Source organism: Ictalurus punctatus, chromosome 21, assembly GCF_001660625.3.
Source record: "Ictalurus punctatus breed USDA103 chromosome 21, Coco_2.0, whole genome shotgun sequence".
NCBI classification, from domain to species: Eukaryota; Metazoa; Chordata; class Actinopteri; order Siluriformes; family Ictaluridae; genus Ictalurus; species Ictalurus punctatus.
Genome location: NC_030436.2, coordinates 7,081,831 through 7,102,561, shown reverse-complemented (window position 1 = coordinate 7,102,561; position 20,731 = coordinate 7,081,831). Strand labels below are relative to the sequence as shown.

General features: G+C 37.8%; 1 protein-coding gene across 4 annotated transcripts in view; it reads left to right on the top strand.

Annotated features, from left to right (window-relative positions):
- LOC108254904 (E3 ubiquitin-protein ligase RNF123) overlaps window positions 1-20,731 on the top strand; it is a 150,255-nt gene that overhangs the window by 57,807 nt on the left and 71,717 nt on the right. For all 4 annotated transcript variants that reach the window (XM_053673946.1, XM_053673945.1, XM_053673944.1 and 1 more), the window contains exons 32-35: window positions 1,349-1,488; window positions 3,671-3,859; window positions 4,810-4,885; window positions 9,815-9,899. In XM_053673946.1, coding sequence (XP_053529921.1) covers window positions 1,349-1,488; window positions 3,671-3,859; window positions 4,810-4,885; window positions 9,815-9,899 — 490 coding nt within the window. The remainder of the gene's footprint in view (window positions 1-1,348; window positions 1,489-3,670; window positions 3,860-4,809; window positions 4,886-9,814; window positions 9,900-20,731) is intronic.

Here is a 20,731-nt window from a genome sequence, read left to right as displayed (position 1 = left end):
AGATATTTTACGTATATTCCCATTGATCTTTTACATTTTTTAGTACACCTGGGTGACTAGGAACAGGATATTGTTCAACCATGACTTCCTGTTTCACAGGGGTATAAATATCAGGTAACACATAGGCTAAATTCCCTTAGTCATTCATCACAATGGGTAAGTCCAAGGAATATACCTGTGATGTACGGCAAAAGATTATAATAAACCGAGGTGTGCTGAAAATTTTTAAAATATCAATGGGAATATACTTCAAATATATTTTTCCCATATGAATTCCTAGGGGTGCCAATAATTGTGGCACACATATACTTAAAAAAGATTTTTGATAAACCGGTGTTTGTGTTTGCAATTGTTTGATATCCATGAGAGCAGAGTATTTTTGTGAATTTTTTAAACGAAAGATCAAAAGGTTAAACAATAAAGACAGATTTTCACAACGTTCTTTGGTTATATTTACCAAGGGTGCCAGTATTAGTGGAGGGCGCATATACATGATGCGATACTGTGGTCTGAGCCTGCCTTGTACGAAATAGGTAATACCATCCAACTCAGGTGATTCAGCCCTAAATGGACAATTGTGATGGATAGCTGTTGCATTTTCATGCGTCTCAAATGCATTCCCACTGACCACTGATCCGATTTTGTAAATGATGTTGACTAGTTTACCGTTAAATGTTGTTGCTTTGTAAATACACTACATCCATTAAACTGACTTGCCTTCTTGTATAATTACATTACTAGTTGGAATACCTACTTGTACACTTTGTGGCCAATGTACACTTATATGTGGACCCCTGAAAATTGCACTTATATGTGCCCATTCCAAAACCATGGGCATTGACATGTAGCTGGTGTGCCATTTGCTGTTCTACAACAGCCTCCAATTGAAGTGAAATCTTAATACTACAGCATACAAAGACATTCTGGACAATCGTATGCTTACAACTTTGTAGTAACAGTTTGGGGAAGAACCACATATGGGTGTGATCATCAGTTGTCCACTTTTGACCATATAGTGTACCTCACCCTTATAAATTATTTATTATTATATTCTCCACCTGAGAAACCTGTGTAATCATTTTTGCAATCTGTTTGAATTAGCATAAGAGAGGAACATCAATGTGTGGTGATAATGTTGATGCAAACCGGAGAACAAAACTGAGAAACTGTGTCTTCTAGTCAAGAAGGCAGTGGTCAAAGCTATGGCTCCATTTCCAAGCCCATTATTTTTAGCTTTTAGGCGTTATTGCTTCATTGGAGTTGTAAGTCCTCTTTGGGCTGTAAGGACTCTGGGTGTGGCCAAGAGGTGTTTTGATCTAACAACATGTTCTTCTTTGATTGGTTGCAGAACCCTGTCCATCACTTCTGCTCCAAAAGCATATGGCGGAGCTCCTGAATCAGGACAAAGAGATGGCTGCTAGCTTCCTCAACAGCGTCCTCAACCAGCTCAACTGGGCCTTCTCAGAGTTCATTGGCATGATCCAGGAGGTAAGAGAGCCTCCGTCAGCACCTTTGTTGCCCAGTTTAAAGAAAATCTATGCATTGAGCAAAACAGCCTTGTCGCAGTGGAGTTTAATGAAATATTACAGATGTCTCCGGACTTGAACGGCTTGAAACCTTTAAATTATTCATAGCAAGAATGTTCAATAATATTGCATTAGTGTCACCAGTTAGTGGATGTAGTGGGTGTAGTGGATTAGTCTTTTCCATTTATAGCAATACCATTTGCATACAAATGACTAAGTCAGTTTTTAGGACTTGGTGTTTTTGTGATCAAGCAGTTTGTATTTGCAGCTAAGCAGAAACAGTATTGTGTAGATTTGTGGTAGCATACGTGCTTTTAATTGGTCTATTCCAATAGAACAAGACAATTACACGCTTGAAATGGGTATATGTCTAGAAAGAGGCTTTTATTGTAATGTTGTACTGAGAAATATTAAATAAACTAACCTTTTTTTCCACTTGCTGAGAACTTTTAGTGATTCATGAAAAAAATACAGGTCGGGCCCCCCACTTTGAATATGTATAACAGTCGTACGTTACCCTTTTTCATGTGAGTCACCAGTGTGTCACCACCAGTGTGTATGTGGCACATGCTGATGTGAAAGAAACATGATCCTCTTCTTTAATTATGCAAGCAATCATTCTGTAACTATGCCTTGGCATCCATGACCTCCACTTCAATGTCTCCTCAGAGCTTGTGTTTTTTCCACATTCAGTTTTGTCTTCCTCTGTGATTTGATTTCACGATAGAAGAAAGACGCCCATAAAGACTGATTTCGGAAGTGAAACCAGGCTTCCCGCCCTTCATACAGTGTCATTATTAGCAATGGGAGGCTTTAGGCTCTCTTGGGAAATTGTGGGAAAGAGCAGGACTCCCTGGTCTGTCTGGCAGCGAATTAAGCTCCAGCAGGGGAGCTGGAAAAGCACTCTGCTCAGCCAGAAGCCTCTCTTAACACAGCAGTGTTTGTGGCAGACAGACCTACAGGTCTGCATTTACTGATTGGGCTTTGATGGTCAGACTTCATGGTTAGCTCTTGCAGGGTGACTTTTATCTCTGATGATCCCTAATTTAAAAGGCAGCAATCTTCAGAGGGGCGCAGTTGTTGTTTATTAGCTACCTCCTACCTAGAGTGCAGAAAATAGAGAGCTGGTGTAGCAATGTGGTGCAGTGGACTGATGAGAAATGCGGCTGTTGTATGTTCTATAAGCAGAAAGGAATTGTTCTTTTGGAGCTTAGCAGATATATGTTAGGTAGCATTTATTCTTACAGCTGTGTGTCTTGCTAAACCCTTGGTAATAATGTAAAGTAGGACTTAATGTAGGATTTAATTGGTTAATAGTGTTCAGATGTTGGGGCAGGCACTGACTTCCAGTAGGATCCCAGATATTTCTGGGAGGCTCACAGTGATAGGTTTGTCAAATGTTTTGTCATCTGGCCTTGGATAATTTTTTCTCACTTTACCTATATAACCAGAACCAGAAACCAAGCTGAATCGGGAGGACATTGACATTTTGTCACAGCAACAATTTTCCTTGGATTCAAACTCCTTGGATTTATACTTGTATGAAACAGTGAAGCCAGTCATTTCTGCAACTTACAGCAGTGAGCAACAGCACCACACTGCTAACAAAAAAGGCATCGATGACCTTTAACTGTTGGTGCTATTTCAGTTGTCTCCCTAAAGCACCCGGGGTTGGTAGAGCTCCCAGCATTGGTAGAGCTCTAATGGTTTGTAGAGCTTCCAGAGTTTTTATGCCTTACAGGGTTTGTAGATCTTAAGGGTTTGGTAGAGCCCAACCGGAACGATAGAGCCTCCAAATTTGTAAGAGCTCTTCTAGGTCGATAGATAGGTTGGTAGATATCCACAATTGGTAAACCCTCTTTTTTGCTACATTTTCTGAGTGGTAGTAACCCCCTGGGTCACTTAAAAAAAAAAAATTAAATAAATAAATAAATAAATAAATTGATATTGATATTGATATTGATATTTTTAGTGCTGTTAAAGCTACCCTGCATTGCTAGATCTCCAGGTTTGGTAGATACATTAAGGGTTGCTAGCTCACCAGGTTCCTCATAAAAAAGCTGGTAAATCTTCATAAGCAACATGACAGATATGTTTGTTGTGGTAATAAATGGATTCAGTAGTAATGAATCATTTCGTGACAGATCCAGCAGGCAGCAGAGCGTCCAGAGCGTAACTTTGTGGACACAAGGCAGCTGAAAGTGTGTGCCACATGCTTCGACTTGTCTGTCAGTCTACTGCGTGTGCTGGAAATGACCGTCACCCTGGTACCCGAGATCTTCTTGGACTGGAGCCGACCCTCAGCCGAGCTTCTGCTCCGTCGCTTGGCTCAGGTGGGTAAAGGCAAATGATTGGCCTGATAGCTAAAGTGGCCTTACGTTTAGAGTAACAGAGCAGTGGATATAGTTGTATATTTAATGCATATTTTACTACTAAATTTTGCCATATACTTATATTATGAACTTTATAATGTGACAGCGGTGGCTCATTGGTTAAGGTTCTGGGTTACTAATCAGAAGGTTGGGGGTTCCAGCCCTAGCACCACCAAGCTGCCACCATTGGGCCCTTGCACAAAGTCCCTATTTGCTCAAAGGGTGCCGTATCATGGCTCACCCTGCACTCTGACCCCAACTTCCTAATAAGCTGGGATATTCTTTTTCTTCTGTGATTATGCACTCTATTTACACTCTTAGGGAGGTACAATTAATAGTATTTTAAATGTTTTCATATTTATCAATTAAATACATAAACATTTTTGTCCTCACATATACAATGTGCAACACAAACCTTTATTAAGAATCTGCTCTTGGGATTCCTCTTGCAGTCTTTTTTATATTTTTTATTTATTTATTTTTAAACACTTTATGTTTTGTGTGACAGGTGTGTGTTTGTGCATGTGCACGCATATGTGCCTGTGTTTTCCTGTTTGTTTTAATGCATGTGTAAGGTAAGACTTATGTACACATCCTGTCTTTGTAGGTGTGTTCATGTGTATGCATGGAGTGTGATTTGTATTCTTTTCAGAGTCCACATTATTGGTTTCCTCTTTTTTTGCTCATATTTCCCTTTTTTTCCTCTTTTCTTTCTTTCTTTGCTTCTTGATGAATTTTTATGATGTAGACATAAGGTTTATGTTTAAGTTAAATACATAGCTGTCTCCATTCACTATTCTGAAAGCTTTTCACACCTGCACCAGAGTGAGTGGAGGGGCATACGTATCTCAGAGTACTTTAGTACATGTACTGTCCAGCTAATGACAGGTCTTTGTATATCTGTCCTCCAGCTCCTAAACCAGGTGCTGAACCGAGTGACTGCTGAGAGAAACCTTTTCGACCGCGTGGTCAACCTTCGGCTTCCAGGTAACACTCACACATATTCAGAATTGTTCTTCATAGTTGGATGTTCTTCAAGATCGCCATAATCAGGACTGACCTTTTCATGTCTTTGGCCATGTTTATGATTTATCAGTATCACTTGTAGTTAGAGGTAAAACTGAGATTTAATCATTCATTTATATGAACAGCAGGCAAGCTGAACTCCATTACTGTAATTTGATGGTAGTATAAGTGGAAAGTTAACAACGATGCTGTATTAAAGTGAAGCAGTTCTAGTTTAAAGCCATTACTGTGTCATGTAACTTTGCCCGGAATGAATCGCACAAACTTCTTTTAGTCACATTTTCGTCATTTCACAACTGAGAACTCAATATATTAAGTTAAATGGTTCTGCTGGCAAGCATACATATTAGGGCTCCCCAATTTTCTTACCTAAAAATAGAAAAACAGTAGCTTTTTGCCTGGTTTTACAGACATTTTCTGTGTTTGAACGCATCAGCATACACATGCAGGCAGGAAAAAAAATAAGAGACTTCCAGGTTCAGGAAACCAGATTGCGGGTGCTAATTTAACCAATTTGCATTGACCTTTTGCACATTTAGGTAGAAACGGCCCAGACTACATATTTATTAGGGCAAATATGCAAAACACTTGTTATTTTGCTCAAATTGAACGATGTGATTTTAGATTCAAATGAAATTTTCAAAATGGTTATAAATAATAAAACAAAGGTTTATACGCATAGAGCGTGACTGAGCAAGTTCTTCTCGTGTGTGAAGATGTGCATATATTTAAAACCACTCCTGACCAGGCATCTCCACAAACCCTTGAGCAACGTAATTGTGGGTAAACTGACTACGAGGAACGCTCATCCCACTTCCTGTCCATCACATCAGTGTATTTGACGGTAATTGCTGACTATGATGGTCACAACAAGGCACAGAATAAAGACGCATCTTACATGAATTCATATCGTTATGCAGCAATATAGAAAAGGCAACAATAGGGATGGGGTTTCATGCAATCAATCATAGCTTTTCCAAATATAATTGAGGACACACACATGTAGCCATAACATCACCCTTTGAAAGGGAACATGTTTACCATATATGGTGATATGGGGATGTTTCTTTATGTAAACGTCTGGGTCAAACCAGCTAACTTGTGATAAGTACCAATTTTCTAGTGCATACTGGCACTAATTATGCACAGAAAAATAACTTCTCGCACTCTTGGATAAACGAGGCCCTTGGATAAATTATGCAGTGCCACCAGTAGACCTTTTAAACGGAAAGTCAGTCAGGGGCAAATGAAATATTTTTAACATGCATGCACATTAATGCAGTTCGTGTAGCATTTTTTATTTATACTAGGGGTGTAACGATACACACCGGTCACTGTTCGATTCACAATTCTATCTTCATGATTTGATTAATTTGTTTCTCAGATTATTTTGAACAAAATTTCAATTAAAAACAATTATGAATTAAGAATCCGAAAAGTTTCTATTGTCTGAAGCATAAACAGTGCAAAACAGTGTGCATTTTTGTCTGTGAAAATCTAAATAAATCAACATTACTATGAACTACGTTTAATATTGTAAACAACATGCACTACAGGTTCACCATAAGTTAGAAATGAATGCATAAATTTATAACACAAAGTATCTGATCTGGGTAAAATGGTCAATGGAAATATAATGAATTCTGTAGCAGCGCCTGAGACACCATTTTAACTGGAAATAGAGCGCCAAAGTCAGTTAAAATGACCGAAATCTGCAACCTCTTTCTTGGGCATCGTAGATCACAGTGGTACAGGGCTGATGTCATTTGAAAGCTAGTGAAGAGCTTTTTTTAAATGGGTTAATGTGGTCATGAATCCGTATCATGTGTAAGTAATATTGGTCGTTGTGATCGGGACCTTCAGTGCATGATCATTATATTTGAACTCCGTGGGTTGCACATATTGGGACCTGTGGTGTTCAGATGATACAATTGTATTAGATGCATTATTAATAGAATGCTAATTCGCACAATTATTAAAAATGTTTGCATTGCGATGCATTGTTACACCCCTAATTTATACATCAATATCATTCTTGGGTAAAGCTACCACTTGACCTGACTGACTTCTTTCTTATTATATCTGTCTCCTTAATATAAACCCTGCTCATCTGAAAGTCATCAGAAGAGGAGACAGTCTTTGCGTTAAACCATAACTCAATTTTGCCAGAGGATATTGAACTTCTCCTTAGCCCCGAGTGCCAATTTATCAGACATGACGCAGTAGAATGACAATATTCATAATGCATGAACTTGGGGTCACCGTCTTAGTTCTAAGCGCCTTGAGCGGCAGGGCCCGGGGATGTCTTTGACAAGGTGAACTGTATATAGATCAGCTTTTTTTCAGCTAGGAACTTAGATGGGTTTGCATGGGCCATTTCCAGTCCTGTTCTGAGAGACGTTTTGTAAAAGCGAAATGCTAATATGCTTGAGGGAAACTTCTGTAAAGCATGAATAGTAGAAGAAAGTTAGTGAGATTGAATTCACATAGCGTAGATAGCAATCTCATTTCAGTAATGTTGAGTCTTTTTCATTCGTCCCTAATCTAAATTTCTGTATGATTGATACCTTTAACACAGGCTCTATGGTATGGCGACGAAATACGCAGGTTAAATTACCACTGCACAAGTAACAGCTCAGCGTGAATAGGTGTATATGTCAAAATGATAAATGTTTGAAGGCAAAAATGTCAGATTTGGCCAGGATCCATCAGTTTCTGTTCACACCAGGTTTACACATAATCATTCGGAAATGGCGCATGTTCTGTTTAGCAAATAATCCATGCTCTAAATAATTGCAGTAAAGTGATTTTCCACACCTCAGAAATCCAATTATTGGCTAAATGTCTAACAGGATCACCTCATCATCTTGAATGGCTTGCGCCCAATTTGCATTGAGGGCACGTCAGAAGCATTATCAGCAATGCCACGCAGGTTTCTGACGCATTTACAGGACTGCTACTCAGTGTTTAAGAATGTGCCGCTCTGTAAATTGCCTCAGTGGCGCCGCTGCATTATAATTGTGTGTGTGTGTGTGTGTGTATATATATATATATATATATATATAATATAATTATATTGTACAATATTATACATAAAAACACGAAAACCCATAATTTAGTATTATGTAACCATGTCACAGAGAATATGCAAGCCCGAAGAGATGAATTTTGTAAAACTTTTGAATTTTGTGATGGCGAACTGAATTCCAGAGCTTAGGGGCAATGTGACTAAAGGCTCGTCCACCCATGGTGCTAAAGTTCATGTCCGGTATTGCTAGTAGACCTGCTGAGGAGGATCACAGTAAGCAGGGAGGGGTGTAAGTTCCCCAAGAGGTTAGTGAGGTAAATGGTAGCATGATTATGTAAGGCCTTAAATGTGAGAAGCAGAATGTTGAATTTAATTCGATACACAACAGGAAGCCAGTGAAGCTGAATGAGCAGAGAGAGGTATTACATGGCTGGTTGATTTGGAGCATGTAGTGATCCTTGCTGCAGAGTTTTGGATCATTTAGAGCCGGTATGTATATATTGTTATGCTTAAAAATAGACAAACTGACATCACAGAGCTGAAAATAATCATGGAGACGGATTCTCTTTCTTTCTAAGGACATCTTCTGGTAACACTCGCATATCCGGTGTGGTCTAAAGTTTAACAGGAAAGTACAGGGTGTCCCGAAAGTCTCCATATATAGAGGTCTATGTTTGCCAGCACCGTGTCGGTTGTGCCTTCATTAGTGGATGTTGGTGGAGGTTCACTTCTCAGTTGGTCTGCAGCACTTCCAGTGTTTTTGAGTTTTTTAAATAAGTTTGGCAACAGTGGCGTGTGTGTTTGTGTGTGATGTGCATGACATGTTTCCTTTTAAAGTCCATCACAACCTTTCGACAGCTTCCCAATCCAGCCATGAGAAAGATTTCAATACGTTCTTCTTTTGTCAAAGACATTCTTAAAGGTGAAAAAAAAAATAAATTAAAAAAAAATAAAAATAAAAAATATACATATATATATATATATATATATATATATATATATATATATATATATATATATATATATATATATATATATAAATTATGTATGAGGGCACCCTGTAGATATAGGTGGTACTCAGGCTCTTTTACACTTTAGAATATTACTCCATATTGTATTGTTGTTCTCTCTTTGTAATGTTTCAAATATTGTTCCCCCATGTGTTCCTTTCTGTTTTCCTGTTTGTTTTTTTTGATTGGCACATACAGATGTTATTTTTCTGCATAATATATTTTTTCCACTTTTTTTTTTTTTTTTTTTTTTTTTTTTTTTTTAACATTTCAAATGTTCTTTTGCTTTTATTTGTTTATTATTTTTAATTTCTTTACTTTTTTGTCCCCCTCTTAGTTATGTCTCTAAAGGTCCACAAACATATAACTATATGGCTTATAAAATTCTACAAAGCAGGGAGGTGGGGATGATTTAATAAAAAACAAATGGATAAACAAACAGGGATCCACTTGCTTACGTTTGTACAAATTGTTTTACTTATTTGAATAACGTATTGTGGTGCGAGTGTGATGATTTAGACGTACAATTTACACAAGTCTAAAATTTGTAGTGCTTACTTGTTAGCTACATTTAACCTCGTAGCTCCAGTGCAAAACTAAAGAAGCAAACGTCAGACACTGTCCGTCTTGGCTGATTGGAAAATATTTGTTGGAACACTTTCTTCAAAGTTTGAGTGAAATTTTTGTATTACGTGTAGTTCTATTATTAATAATAATAATAATAATAATAATAATAATAATAATAATAATCTCATTAACCACAGCTAATCATGATGGTTTCCATAATCTATCCTTATCAAGGGTGCCAATAATTTTTCAGCTGCCTGTATCTATGTGTTTGTGTGTATACAGGGCTGGAGAGCGTGGATCATTACCCCATACTAGTTGCAGTTACGGGTATTCTGGTGCGAGTCCTGGTCGACTCCGAGAGACAGGGGTGAGTCTCTTGAATGACATCTTGAATAAAGCTGCCATATTTGTAGCTTTAAAGGCTGCCTTTAATGTTGAGAAGTAAACACGGCCTTACAAAAGGTCTCTTAACACTCAGTAAACATAAATTGAAATGTCCTAATCACTGGATGGCGGCTTTTTGGCGACGCGACTTTCCCGTAAGCCTTCAGAGGTCAAGTTTCTTTTTAAAGACCTTGGTCGCTCAGAGGAACTGAAGCAAGTGACACAGTTGTGCTTGTGCGAATGTGTGTAAGTGTATGACCGTGCCCTCACTGTTCTCCAGGAGCGTCTAACACTAATTGCCCGCTCTATTTCCTGCAGCGCTGTCTGACACCTTCTATGTCCCAGTGTTGTACATGTACACGTGTCTCTCGACGTGTTAGTTATGCCAGTAGGATTAAGGGCAGCATGCAGCCTGTGGACACACTCATTAATTTTTTCAAACGCCGGACATCGCAATCTGTTTTACTCCCTACATGTTATCATTCATTGACCTACAAATGAGGCTCGCGTGCTGATAAATTCTTTGTGCTGTGTAAATATTAAATGGAAAAGCTCAGCGGTAGGTGGAGGTGGCGAAACTGTCATCTGTGCGCTGTCAGGAACTAGTCGAAACCCGGTGTTTGTTTTTTTTAGTGCTTGTTTATCAGACCATGCTTGATAGAATCTGGCTGCCAGGATGGAAAAAAAAGTGTAGGGTGTTGGAAGATCTTTATGTTTTAACTGTAGCACTCTTTCTCCAGTAAACAGTCTATTTGTGAAAGCTTGCAATCTCCCTGGGGCATTCTGTCTTTTCTGCGTTGCCTTTTCACAGCTCCTGGGCTCTTTACATGTTCAGTCAGAAGCAGGTGATGATAAATTTTCTGTAACAACAGCTCGAAAACTAGTGCCGGGTGAATCGCTGGTTCTAATTTCTATAGTAACAGCTATCACAGGGACTTGTAGAGAGGACACTCCAAATAATCTGAGGCTAATAATAAACAGGTTAGAAATGGGTTGTTATGTAGTGAAGGAAAATGTGTCAATCAGTATGTTTACATGGACAACAATATTCCAATATTAACCTGATTAAGACAATACTTTGATTAAGAAACTAGCATGTAAACAGCGATTATTGATGAGCTTAATCCAGCTAAAGTCATACTCGAAGTAAACACAAATCAAATTGTGTGGAGTATTCCTATTTTAGTCGCATTATCAAAGTACATTAAAGGCATGTACACACCTTAATCACGTTATTAACGTCGTGTGGGAGTTTTCACCGTATTTTGTGACAGGACACGTACACACATGGCAGCGCTCAACCGTTTGACGGCAAACAAGAGAGCACGGCTGTGTCCCAAACCACGTACTTACCTACTACGGTATATAGTAGGCTAAATATATATATATATATATTTCGGCTACTATATAGTAGGTAAGTACGCAGTTTGGGACGCAGCCCACAGCTTCAAGCGGTCGTCTATTTGCACGTACAGCATGACAAATAATTAACTGCACTTGAAGCTTTCATAAAATTAAAAATGAAACACCCAAAACTGTATATGGTACCATAATGAAGACGAACTGTATGTCGATACGTGAAATTCTGGAGGGGACGGCGTTGCGCGGTGACGTAATGACGCGTGCTGTTAATCCATCTATGTTCTATAACATGTAAAATGGGAACATGAAAGGAATAATAAAAGCAACTCATGTAAACACCTTAATCACAATATTATCTTATTCAGAATAAGCTCAATAATTAGATTATTACTGTCCATGTACACATAGTTACTATTGATATACTGAAGTTTTCTGTGAGGACATGGTTATATAACGTTTATGGAAGGAGTGTTCACCATGGGAAAGTTCTCGGACAGAGGATGTCGCGTTTCATCAGTTTTGCATTGGTTTCTCTGAAAAAAGCTGCAAGTCAACTGTCTTGTCTTACTGTCAAGAGAACGTGAGAGACTGAAATGGAAGAGGAAATAATCCGTTTGATAACAGGAAATAATCTGTTTCATGGAAGTTTCACAACACTACGTGGGACTATAAACTGGTTGAAAAAGGAGTACAATTGTGCCCAGTTGTATCACCCCACCTCATTGCTGATTATTTTCCTATAACAGCAAGTGTTTCATTCTGTACTTAGTGTATGCACATCCAGTCCACATTGATAAGCTGATTCATTCCATGAATTCATTGAAATTGAATTCCATGAATGGAAATGAATTCACTGAATTATTATTGTTATTATTTGGGTGTGTGAAGTGCAGATTCTACCTCAGACCTTCTCTGTTGTAGGTTTTATATTAATTGTTAACTACTTGCATGCAATACTACTTTTAGAACATACCTTTTGGTTTTATATTTACATAGGAAGCAAGTAATGTAACCACTTATCCTACACATGATCACAGGGGAACCTGGAGTCTATCCCAGTGAACTCTGGGACACCATGGATGGGGTGCTAATCCATTGGAGGGCACAGTTGCACACACACACACACACACACACACACACACACACACACTACGAACAATTTGGAAATGCCAACCAGCCTACAACATATGTCTTTGGACTGGGGGAGTAAACTGGAGTACCTGTCGGAAACCCCGAAGCATGGGGAGAACATGCAAGCTCTGTGCACACAGGGTGGAGGCGGGATTCGAACCCCCAACCCTGGAAGTGTGAGGCAAATGTGCTAACCACTAAATATTTAGTTGATAAGTTTAGGAAATATGTTTCACAATATGTATTCTCGGTGTTGAAACATAAAACATGGCATCTTAAACATTCAAATATTGATTTTATTGCCTTTGCATTCATAAAATATCAAAATTCATATAGTATTCGCCTTAGTAAATGTGTCTAGCCATTAAAGTGTTATAATTTTTTAGAAAGTCCGTTAAGATATTTATAATATGACCTTAAACCATTTTGTATTGTTAGCTAATGCTGCTCACTTTTTTTTCCCTTTTGTCTCATTGACGTACCGCTTCATTTTGTACCATTAGCTAATGATAACGTACTTTTCTTCAGCTCTGGATTTCGGCCTGTTAAGCTGAACTGCATTTGATATAATGGCTATGATTGTTTCTTCTGAAGCACTTCGGCATCCACCAGGCTCTCCTGATTGATCATGAGTCACAAGTCTCGCTGAGTGTGGATAGAAACTCTGCCAAGACTCATTCTTCCAAGATTGGCTAATTTCTGTCTTTGTAGAGATCATTTTGTTCTTTCCTTTTTTCCTGATGTCCATTAGAGCAGAGGCTCTGTGTCCATTACACAGCTGAAGCTGAAACTGTACGGGGTTTGAGTGTGTGGGAAGAGTGGGGGTCAGAGGGAGGTCTGGGGTGCTCTGTTTGGTCATCATGTCCTTTATTACTGCACATGTTCACTGGCTTGAGCTTTAAAATTTCCAGCCATTTTGCTGTATGCAACATTGAGGTGTTTTTTTCTTTTCTTTCCCTCTTCTGTTCTTTTTTTTTTCTCTTAAGCAGACATGCAGCTAGCACAGGGAATTATAATTACTGTGTCATTATGTTAAAAAAGACAGGAAATCTCTCTTATTTCTGGTCTTTTTTTGTACTGGTTGAGTATTTATTTAATGCTGGCTGTTATATAAATGTTTTCTTCTTTATACTCTATTGGCTGAATTATTTGTTTTTTAAGGGCTGAGTATTATTGTTCTTGTAAACAAGAATTTTAAATAATTTTAAATAATTTTATTCATTTTAGTATTGGCTGAAAATTGTTAGGGGTTTTTAAATTTATTTTTATTTTATAAAGTACTGGCTGAGTATTCGTTCTTTTAGTACCGACTGAGTATTATTGTTTTTCTTTGCTAGTACTGGTTGAGTATTATTGCTTTTTTTTAAATTACTAGACATTAACTAGTATTATCTGAGTATTATACATATTTTTCTAATGACAGTATTATTAGTTTATTTAGTACTAGTTGAGTATTATGAGGTTTTCATAGCACTTGCTGAGTATTAGCTTTTTGGTATTGACTGAGTATTATTACTATAATTTATAGTACCTGCAGACTATAACTATTTTATTTAATAGTACTGACTGAGTATTATTGTTTTTTAAACCACTGATTGAGCATTATTAGTTTAGTTAGTACTACTTCAGTATTATTAGTTTTTTTCATAGCACTTGCTGAGTGTTTTGCACTTGCAAAGCACTTGCTTTTTATTAATGACTGAGTATTATTAGGTTTTTTACTAGTACTGAACAAGTATTGTTAAAAAAAAAAATTAACTAGTACTGGCGAATGAGTATTATGCATTTTTTAGTACTGATTGAGTATTATAAGTTTAGTTAGTACTGACTGTTGAGTGTTATTATTTTTTTCACTAGTATTGACTGAGAATTATGTGAATTTTAATACTATGAATTTAATTTGGTACTGGATGAATATTTAAATATAAGTTTTTTTAGTTGTTTAGTACTTGCTGAGCAATAAGACTGAGTATTATTGTTTGTTTTTTTTTTGTTGTTTTTTTTAACTAGTACTGACTGAATGTTTTACTGTTTGTTTTTTTAAAATACTGACCTGAGTATTGTTAGATTAACAATCCTTTCAACTTCTTCTTCTTCTTCTTCTTCTTCTTGGCAGAACATTGTTATTTTTTTGTACTGAGTGAATATTATGAGTTTCTTTGTCATACTGGATAAATATTATGTTTTTTTTCTATTAGTACTGGCTGAATAGTAATATATTTTACTTGAGTACAATATACTTGAGTATTGGTGTAATATGATTGTAATTAGGAATAATATGATATGATGGTGCTATACAAAGGCTACTTTAAAACACCAAGTATTACACATTCTATGAGGAAGCTGATGGCTGAAAAGGTCCAAAAGGAAGTAAGAGACAGATCAGCTCTGCCTGTGTGGATCTTCAAGCAATTACCCATGTAATTTCAAACATATATGGCCTAGATTATAGGTTTTCTTGTTTAATTTGCCAAGCTAGCAGAGCCCAACATTTTTGTCAGGATTGATCTGGAACCTGGAACCCAACAAACAATTCAGAGCTTTGTTGTTTTTGCCCAGAGCGTTGTTATTTTCAGACGTCTTACCTATTACTGAGAAATCGATCAGTGATATTTGCTCTGTTTATTTGCTAGAAGTTATTGCGGAAAAACTCGCTCGCCATTGGTGTTCAGAAATCTTTTAAAAGCTGCTCATCCCTTGATTGTTTGTCAGATTTGAAATCTGATTTTTTTCCCCCCAAGATCTTTTTGCTCATACCATTGTTTTACCTGAGGCATTTTGAGAATAAAGAGTCAGAGCCAGTGAGACCTTGTCAAAGTGTGAAAAATGTGAATCCGGCTAAAGATAGACTCGCCCCGAGGCACAGAATCAGAAAAACAACAGTCGCCCAAAGCTGCCCGTTCCAGTCCTCGCAGTATATTTCTGTCTTGTTGAGTGGAATATCGTGACATCCTACCCAAGTTGTATTACTCACAAAGAATCTGGGCCAGACGAGCAGAGTCGGGGCCAGGCATAATCAGATTTACTTGGTATGCTGGACATGAATTCTGTCAGAATTCCGCCTGCGGTCTTACATTCAGAGAATTTGCTCAAAAAATAAGTTTGTATACAACATACAGGCTGTGTATCCAGGCTTGACCATGGATGCTAAACGAATACTAAACATTTGCTCTTGCCTTCTCCTACTTTTTCACCCAACACTTGCTTATCCCACCAGTGTTCTCAGATAAGACATGGCCTTTTCGTCTTAATGTCAGCCAGCTCACACTACACGTGTCTCTGTTTTACTGGCTTTCATCTTGTCTGCCCACTTCACATAGTGCTGATAGACTGTAACTCAGTCAAGGTGGTTTTTCTATCTGAAGAAAATTTTCAGCTTTCCAAAGATGACCTTTACTGACAAAAATAAGGTCTCTGTATTCATCTCTTTGTTAGAAGGCACCAAAAAGACTAAAGAATTATCTTTGCAGTTTTGTATAGAGCTCTTTTATAGGTTGTCGCTCAATTTAGCCTTAGCATGTTTTCTTTAACTTTAAAGGTGCATTAGGCAAGATTTGTCCGAATTTATCAGGATAATGCCACTAATGGTTAAGCAGGTGGAGTTATTAAGAATGGGAATAAGATTTGAATGATTGTTTACTCCTTCAGCTCACCCCCATTCCCACCCTTTTACACAAAGCTCCGCCACCAGAAGCTACAGTGGTTCAACTTGAGTTAGCATGCTAACTAGAATTAGCATTAACAAGGGCTGTCATGACCCCGCTTTCAAGCAGACTCGCCATTTAACTGCTTGAAAGCCAAGTTATAACACTATGAACATACATCATTTGTCTCATACTGATTTATGAGAATGATCGAGTGCCTTCGCTGTGCTATTTTGCCTGCATGTTCCCGTTTTGCTTCGGGGGTTTCCTCCACCAGTCCAAAAACGTGCGTTGTAGGCTGCTGGGCATGTCTAAATTGTCCGTACTGTGTTAATGGGGGTGTGTGAGCGATTTGTGCCCTACAATCGGTTGGCACTCCGTCCAGGGTGTTCCCTGCCTGGGATAGGCTCTACGCTTCCCACATCCCTGTGTAGGATAAGCGGTACAGAAAATGGGTGGATGGATGGTCACATACCTGTCCAGGAGCAACACTGCTAATTCCATGTCCATTACTCCATTACATTACTCCATAATGCTGCCTATTTTTATTATAGCTTTACTGCGTTTCTTTCGTTCAATATTTTCAAAGAATTATCTGGCTGTGTTGGGTGCTTTCCGATTTCAGACATGTTTTTTTTCTTTCCGAGCAGACTGAGATGGGGTGGAGTGAAGGGGTGTTAGGGAATGTCTTTGAAATGACTGACAAGAGGCCCATGTAAACACACACAAGCAATCTGGACCATAACACAATTTTCCAAATGTGTTTTCTCAGCCAGATAATGCACTTGTGCTGAGTCCATGACTTAATTATTCTGTCATGTTCTACACATTATCCAGGGTATTTGTCCACATAAGAAATAAACTTCAGCCACTATTGCACATTTTAAATATTCAATTCAACTCAATTCAATTCAATTTTAGTTTTATAGTTGTTTTAACAATGGACATTGTCTCAAAGCAGCTTTACAGAAACATATAAACACAGGATACAGATTTTAAGTGTGTGAATTTATCCCTACTGACCAAGCTGGTGGCAAGGGAAAACTCCCTAAGATGTTAAGAGGAAGAACCTTGAGCAGAACCAGACTCAGAAGGGAACCCATCCTCATCTGGGTAACAACGGATAGTGTGAAAGTAAAAGTAAGTTCATTATGGATTCAACATGAAGTCTGTTTGTTGAACTAGTTCCACTGTTCACCAAAAGAGACCTGAGTGCAAAACTGCATTTGGTAATTGCAGCCCCAAGGCTATAGCAGCAACCGTAAATAGCTTTTAGTCTAACATTTAAAGCATGGATGCTGTTGCTATTCCCCAAAATTGGCTGTATTGGCTGATTGTATGTTCATGTGTGATATTGAAATAGGTGATAACAGAAAACGGGAAAATAAAACAACAACAAAAAAATGCCACTAAAGTACGTTATCCCAGTATTATTGTTTTCACTGTGAAAATGCAGGGCAGAAAATATCCCCAGAAACACCTTTTCTATTTTAAGGAAAAGTGAAAGAAATTAAGTGCTGCTGTACTTGGCACGTCACACCCAGAGCAAAATCCTTAATGAGGAAAGCACTGGTGTGACATGAGGCACCTTCTGTCATGCCGAATCCCTGCCGAGGGCTTCGCTTGTATACTCTGTGCTGTTTTTCTTCCCCATGTTTATTCTTCAAATGTCAGATATTGTCATTGTTTTTCGACATTTGGTTTATTGAAAGCATTGATTCAACTGTTATTTATTTATTTATTTTTGTTCAGCTAAATATGTGTCTCATATCTAGCAATCAAGCAATAATTTTCTAACACTTTTTATCTTTTACAATGATCTTTTACTTCAGAATGAACGAATCAGCAACAGTGTTTACATGATAGTAAGCGAATATTAAGGTCATTCATGTAATTCAGCTAATTTTGTAAGTTTATATTAATGTTCTTGTTCTGATGTGGTATCTTTTATATAGTAATGACTTACACATGGATTTATGAGGATGCGCCTCATGGTATAAGACAAATAATAAATAGATTAAAAATGTACAGTTAGTTAACAAAAGAAAACGAATTGTTGATATGGTAAAGTTTTTTTGTGAGGAGATATTTATTTAACATTTAAGGAAGAAGTCTCCAGTGCCAGCGCTTTATAATGAGTCTTTACTGATCGCATATACTTTGATATGCTTTGTAAGTCATTAAAAGGAACATGACAAACTGTCTTATTAACTTTGAGAGGACGAAGAAAAAAACAGAAGCTGCTGAAGATACGACTGTATATACTGTAGCCGCTGTAATGTAAGTGATAACACTAACTAACTCGGTTTGCTTATGTTCCACAACATTAAACATAACTATAAATCATATAATAAATAGTACGATGTTTGTTAATGAACAGTGCTGGTTGTTATTGGCAAACTGCTGTGGTGTAAGAGATGTGCTCTCATTGGACACATGAGATCCTATAACAGCAGGTCCTCAAGTATTTTATTCCTTGCATAAGCAACTGGAGAATGGCTGTTTGTTTCATTATAACTAATCTACATACAGCAGAAAACATGAACGCATTTCATAAGTAAGTAGTTAACGTTTCCTTGAGTACTGTGTGAGAGCCGTGCCAGTTAAATTTGCTCGATGGTGTTGACTAAAACATGAGTAGATAGCTTGTTTAATCTGATCTTGGAATAAGGCATTAAGAATTGGGAAGTGACTGCTTTTGTTCTTGGGTATTAATGATTACCGATTTAATACCGGCTAATTTTATTCCATTACATCTGGCTGTCAGTTCAGCTTAAATTGTCTAGAAAAGAAAAGTTGCACCCACAGCAACTTAGTTTTTAAAGATATTTCTTGTCATTTGTGCTAAATGGCCTAGGAAGGCTTTAAAGCACTGAAATATAACTATATGTAAGTTATAAGCCAACTGCTAGCATAATGTGTTCTAACTAGCATTCAGGAACTAACATTATTCAGATGCTTCCACAGAATTAGCTTTAAACTCCTTTTGCATCAAAGCCATATGATGTTTAGTGAGCTGAAAAAATGTGATCTGGGAAAAGTCTGATTGTTCACAATTCTTGACGTTCACTTAGGAACATTGTATGAACCCTGTCATTACTAGACCATCAGCTGGTGATGTTGGACGGATTTGATCATTGACTCGCTCCCTGAGTCTTTCCAGCATCCCGCAATCCCATAATTCTGATCGCTTGTTTGTTTGAGGCACAGTGTATGCACAGCGGTTTTCCGGACGTGGGCTCTTTCAGGGTCGATCTGATGGAACAGCATGTCCAGACTGGAAGGAGGAAGGTGTAATTCTAGAGCACGCTTGTCCACCTGGGGAAAGCCAGACCCACTCACACTTCATTTACATACGCATCAGTAACTCTTCATAAAAGAAATCAGCGTTATAGGAATGAGATGGTGGCACTAAAACTCACAGGCACAGTTGATGGAACAAACTGTGAAAAGGTCCACTTGACCAGCAGGATATGAAAGCACTACAGAAGTTATAATATTATGAAACAAAGCTGTATTTAAATAGGAAATGAAGATCCAAGTCGACTAGACCATCATCAATGCATGACAAAACAATGTCTTAAATAATACTCATGCGTCATCTCATGATCACCAACTCAACTGGTAACAGACGTATTAATCACTTCATAATATTATAGTCAACAGGATATGTAAATAGGCCATTAATTTAATTACATTGTATCACTTATTAATTATGATGAAATCCAGTTAGCGTTGGTAGACTGATGGGATTCAGGTTGCTCACGAGATTAATGAACACATCAGATTACTTTTTGTGCCTACGACAGAAATAAGTGTCCGAACATCAAGAATGATTTTTTATTTTTTTTTGGTCATTAAGGAATAACACTTTCTCTTTTATGTTTCTTTCTATCTCAGACAAACTGAGTTGACTGTAGTATGTCACCAGCCTAACACTTGGATCCATTTTCACTTTCCATTTTCACTTTCTGAGCTAATTTCACGGCTATAGTGGAATTTAATTTGACTCTACTGAAAACAGGGAAATGTATTTTCCAGTGTAAAACATTTGTTATTCATTGTGAGTGATGACTTTCTATATTACGGGCATCCAAAGTGCTTGAGAATTGAAACAGAATCCAAGCATAGGTCAGCGCAGCTCAGCTCAGCACAGAGCAACTGATGGTTAATGAATTACCTCTGGCTTCAGTCTATCTATGTCTAAAGTGAGCAATTTCTTTTGTTTTGTGAGCAACCGAACCGATAAATCATCATCTCGCAGCACGTCGTAGCTTCGGACTTGTCGTTTCCTGCTGCTGTCTTTGTGCGAGTCGGTCATTGGCCTCTTCAGACCCTGTTATAAATGGCCGTTGCTTTCTTTTGATGGTTTTTTGGAAGGTGTGAGGAAGGTGGGAGTCGGGGTGGCAAAAGGGTTGCCATGGTGATGACTGGTGCTGAACAGAGTGCAGGCGAAGATAAAAATTGTGTGGAGTTTGCGGCTCTGAACTGATGGAGGCACAAAGCTGCAGGAGTCGCACATACCACAGTCTGAAAGAAAATGGAATAATCACGTGAAAGTTATCACCTTTCATGGAAACATTGTTTTATCACTGTTGCAATTCACATGATCTAACTTTTATCAAAGGTACATTCAGTTAAAGTGAGTGCATAGTTTGCCATTATGCAAAGCTTTTTT